The sequence below is a fragment of the Carlito syrichta genome, unplaced genomic scaffold, assembly GCF_000164805.1.
Source record: "Carlito syrichta isolate Samal-C Ts95f unplaced genomic scaffold, Tarsius_syrichta-2.0.1 Scaffold171515, whole genome shotgun sequence".
Lineage (NCBI taxonomy): Eukaryota > Metazoa > Chordata > Mammalia > Primates > Tarsiidae > Carlito > Carlito syrichta.
The window spans coordinates 90,741-95,594 of record NW_007115611.1 but is presented as its reverse complement, the minus strand read 5'-3'; the positions used below and the strand labels follow the sequence as shown (position 1 = coordinate 95,594).

Here is a 4,854-nt window from a genome sequence, read left to right as displayed (position 1 = left end):
TGGGGCGGAGCCGCGCTGGGAGCCCGCCGTTCGGACGGTCCAGGACAGCGCCCCACGCTCGTTCCCGAGCACTGGGCAGGGTCCTCCTGACGGGCGGCACTCAGGGCTGGGAGGGAGCAGCGAGGGCACCCAGGTGAGGGTGCAGGAGGGCGGCCGGGCCGAGACTCCCCAGCGCGGGTCCGCCTGGTGACCACAGGGGAACCCGTGCGTGCCCCGGTTTCGGCCACGCGGCGTCGCTGCTGTGAGTGTTCGGGACCGGCCAGTCGTCCCCCGGCCTCCCAGCAGCGCCGAGGTGTCCGCCCTGCCTGTCCTGGGATCGGGATGTGGTCGTGGTAGATGGATGCTTGTCGGATGAGGGTGCGTGTGAGACGTCCATGTGACCTTTGTGCAGCCTGGCATGCTGGCCCTGTGGCGACAGGGTGTGGCCCACGTGTGCATGACTGTGTGTGAGGCAGTGTGATGTCACTGGCCCTCTTGGCAGGGTCGCACCCCTGCCCCCTCACGGAGCGGCCTGTGGCATCTCCAGTGAAGAACTGTGTTCTCAGTTCTCTGTCTTTGTTGGGGCCAGACCCAGCTTCTCCAGGGTCCCCCGAGCTCCCTCCCACCCCTGCCGGAGGCCCAGCCGGTTGGAGCAGGAAGCACCTGGGCTTTGGGGTCAGGGGTGAGGAGGCTGCGCCCTGCCCCGGCTGGGACAGGCTTGGGCCCTTCTGGCCGCACGCCTGGTGGCACAGGATTCCTGGGGCTGGTGGCAGGACGGGTAGGGTAGGGTTGGCGGGACTCCCGCCTGGCGCTCGGCCTCTTGGCCAGCCAGGGCGGCCCAGAAGGGCTACGGGGGGACCTGCATCTGGGACCTCCAGGCCACCCACTGCTGCCGCCACCTCCGCCTCTGGAAACCTTGGGCCTCGACTTCCACAAGGGTCCCAGTTCTGCTGCTCTCCTGCAGGGGAGTTGGGAAGGAGAAGACAGCCTATCAGGTGCTGGCTCTGGGCCAGCTGGGGGCCCACCCTGCTCCTTCCCGCACTGCCCCAGGCCCCGGGCCCCCCCACCAACCGCCAGGTCCAGAGCTGCCAGCCCGTCCACAGCCAGAGGGGCGGGTGCTGGGCCCCTAGAGCCTGTCTCAGCAGCAGCTGGGAGTCTGGTCGGGGGTTCCTCTGGGTTGAGGTGGGGGCAGGGGCACACAGGGTGAGGGCCTCTTACCAAACGTGGATGCAAATAATTTATTTAAAAATGTACACTTCGCCAGGGTGGAGGGATGGCTGGCAGCGTCTACGGCTACCTTGCACTGGAGGGCTGCCTGCCTCCACTGTCTCTGCCAGGGGCAAGATTGGCGCCCCACCCAACAGAGGGGGCCAGCCCTGCCTGGAGAAGGGTCTGGGGGCCACGTGGGTGAAATGTTAGAATAAAGAAGGGCATCGAGCCCCCCGGCGGGCAATTCGGTGTGTCGGGGTAGGGGTCTCGCCTGGCATCTCCTCTGAACCCCATCTGCATGAGGAGAGTTGTGAGGTCTCTGGGTTCTTGGGGCTTTGGGGCCTCTGGACCACCTGCCAGGTCCCAGCCTCTGGGGCGAGGGCGGCAGCTGCAGGGAGCACTCGTCTCGGGGCCCAGCTGAGTCCTCAGAGGCGCCGGGGCTCCTGCAGGTCCTGAGGGACCGACTTCGGCGGCTGTGGGCACAGGAGCCCTGTCCCTGGGGGACGTGCCTGCGGAGCCGGGTGTGTGGCAGACTGGCCACAGGCTGGGTGGCCCTAGTCGTCGGTCAGAGGCCCGAGCGAGAGAGGGGCCAGGGAGGGGGAGGCGGCGGCGGGCGGCGTGGGGAGGCAGCGCAAGTTCCCAGTCTTGAGTGCACACTGCACGGGCCAGAGCACCACGCAGAAGAGCACCAGCAGCAGGGCGGAGACCAGCGCCATGCGCTTCCAGTCCCGGCAGCGCGCCCAGCAGCGGGCCAGGCGGCCCTGGCGGCGGGCGGGCGGGGGCTCAGGCACCGCAGGCTCCGTGGGCTTGCTCAGGCCCACGTCCACACACACGAAGCCAGGCGCGTGGCCGGGAGCAGCAGGCGGGGGCTGGCAGTACAGCTTGGTGCCCTCCAGCCACACAGGCTGCTCGCACCGCAGGTGTGTAGGCATCTGGGCCTGCAGCTGGCGGCTGGTGCGCAACGCGGGGACCCCAGTGGGCGGCACGGCTGTGGGCTGTCTGCAGAACGGGCAGGGCACAGCTTCCCCACCGGGGCGGCCTGCTGGCTGGGCGGCCGCCAGCCGGGCCAGGCACTCCAGGCAGAAGATGTGGCTGCAGGAGAGCTCTTTGGGCGTCTTAAAGATGTTGTCATAGCCCGAGAAGCAGATGGAGCACTCCAGCGGGGAGGCCACCTTCTCTGAGCCAGGGGTGCCAGGGGACCTGGGGCTGCTGGCCGAGCTGGGGGACCTGGGACCAGTGGCCGAGACAGGGGAGCCGTGGCTGCTGGCCACGCCGGGGGACCTGGGCGTCGAGGTTGTGGAGCTGCTCCGGCTGGGGGCCCGCATGGCCACGTGCCACACCCGCTGACCCGATGACATGGCTCTGAGCTGTGGGACAGAGACGGCTGTGAGTGCCTACAGGCTGCCTGTCTGTTGAGGTCAGTCTGTTTCCCTCCCTCCCCTCTGTTCAGCGCCAGCCCCAAGATCCCGGGAAAGGACGCAGGCCCTCTGTGGGCACCTCAGAAATTCCCACCGGTGTCCCCCGTGGTCCTTCGGCCCAAAGTGCAATCCTGCCCCCCCGTTCCCACCTCTCTGGGCCCGCCTGCACCCGCAGTGCCTCCTGCTGGCCCTGCTGCCTGGACAGAAACCACAGTGGGGTCGACAGTGACCACGGAGTTCGCATCTAAGGCTGGGCCAGTGCCTGGATGCCCTCAACAGCCATTGTGGAAGAGGCAGCCCGGGTGGGTGCCAGAACCAGCCAGCCAGAGGCCAGTGGGACCTGGGCCCCTTCAGGGCGGCTCCTGGCAGGCCTGTGGCTCTGGGTCAGGTGGGTGGGTCTGAACCCAGGTCCCAGGGTGGGCACCCAGCTGGCTGGTGCGGGCTCAAGGTACCAGTGGCCAGAGGATGGGTGCAGAGTCTCTGATCTGGGGGCTGGGCTGAGCCCAAGGGGCTGCAGGAAGACAGGAGGGGCTGCGGCCAGTGACCTGAGGATGTTTCCTGCCACAGCCTGGGACCTGCGGGCCAGCTTGTCTGGCTGGTGATGGGGTGGGTGCCCGTGCAGAGGGCTGGGACTCAGATGAGCCCCGCCATTCCCACTGCCAGGCCCCACAGCTGCCTGTCGAGGAGGGTGGGTGCCTGGGGGCCCGGGTCTCTTCTCCCCGACTCACTCCTGCTTCCTGGCAGTCCCAGGAGCCCCTGTTCTGTCTCCCACGCTGCTCAGCGGGTGTCTCAACTGACCGGGCCCCCGCCTCCTGCCCTGCCTGGGCCCGGGACCCAGTCCAGGGAGCCACAGGTCTGTCACACCCTGGGGACTTGGGCATAGGGGTCCTGCCGGAGGAGGGAGGGTAAGGGGGTGACTGTCTCCCATCTTCATGGTGAGCCTCACGGGCCTGGCCACGTGACCCCAAGGAGCCCAGGAGGCTGCCCCAGAAGTGACCCTCATACCGCCCGGCCCTGACTCCCAGCCCGTCCCTGGCAGGCTGGCTGTGATGACTGGGGAGCTGTGGCAGCGTCCCTGTGACCGCCTGAGTCACACACAACATCACTGTGATGTCACGCGTGCCCCAGGCACCTGGTGGGCGATGTCACCGCATCCTGGGGGTGGCAGTGGCCATGGGCCAGGCAGGGTCTACAGAGACCTGGAGACTGTCCTCCCCTGGCCTGTGCACCCCACAGAACTGGTTCTACGGCTCCGGGCCCCACCCCTCTTCGACGGAGCCCTGCCATGCAGGTGAGGGGTGAGCATGGACCAAGCAGTCCTTACCTTGTGGCCAATGGTCAGTGGGTCTGGGGCATGGTCTCTCTCCCGGGCCGCAGCGTGTCTCCCTCTGCTCTGTGCCCACCAGCCTGTCCTCCTCTCAGCAGGTGTCCCTCCCGGCCGTGGCTGGCCGCCAGCCGCTGTCCCGGTGGCACTGGTCTGACAGGCGCCCTCTGCTGTCCCAGGCTCAGGGCGCGGGAAGGCGTTCCTCTTGCGGATGCCCGCTCTGGTTCAGGGCAGGTGTGAGTTGTGGGGCGTGGGCTCCAGCAGGTGTATTTATACCTGCGGGTCATGCTGGCCGTCGCCTCGGGATTGGCTGGCCTTGTCCCCTCCTCAGCAGCAGGCCGCTGGGGGTGGGGCCGGCAGGTGAGGGTCCGAGCCGGCAGGTCTGGGCTGGCATGGAGGCTCTGAAGGGGCCCCTCGCCCCCTGTGGCCTGGGGGACTGACGCAACTCCTGGCAGCAGATCTGTCCTGTTCCAGGTCCCCCTGTCTGGCGGGGACCCCTCCCTGACCCCACGCACGCACCACAGCCAGCTCGGCCCCCACTGAGCCACCTGCAGGCACCCACACCCACCTGCTTGCTTGCGTCCTCATCCACACACTCCCACATGCCTGTTCGCACATGTGCCATGTCTACACACACTCCCACATGGGTGCCATGTCCACTTTCGCATGTATGCTCCTCCGTGTCCACACACCCTCACACACGTACCCCCACGCCCACACCAACATCCTGTTCACACACCCTCACACAGGCACCATGTCCACATGCTGTAACATGCGTGTTCTGTGTCCACACGCCCTCACACACGTGCCCCCATGCCCGCACGCGCTCACACACAAGTCTTGGGCCAGGGCTGCCGCTGGTGGGGGAGGGTGGCGGGAGTGGGGGTCCCAGGAGACTCAGCGGCTCGACTGTCCCTGGACGTC

General features: G+C 67.8%; 1 protein-coding gene across 1 annotated transcript; it reads right to left on the bottom strand.

The window, feature by feature from the left end:
- Positions 1-1,742: 1,742 nt before the first annotated feature.
- RNF223 (ring finger protein 223) lies at positions 1,743-2,546 on the bottom strand. Its single transcript, XM_008051414.1, has 2 exons — positions 2,470-2,546; positions 1,743-2,415 (listed from the first exon to the last, which is right to left on the bottom strand). The coding sequence occupies exons 1-2, from the start codon at positions 2,544-2,546 to the stop codon at positions 1,743-1,745; spliced, it is 750 nt and encodes a 249-aa protein (XP_008049605.1).
- Between the last annotated feature and the right edge of the window lie 2,308 nt (positions 2,547-4,854).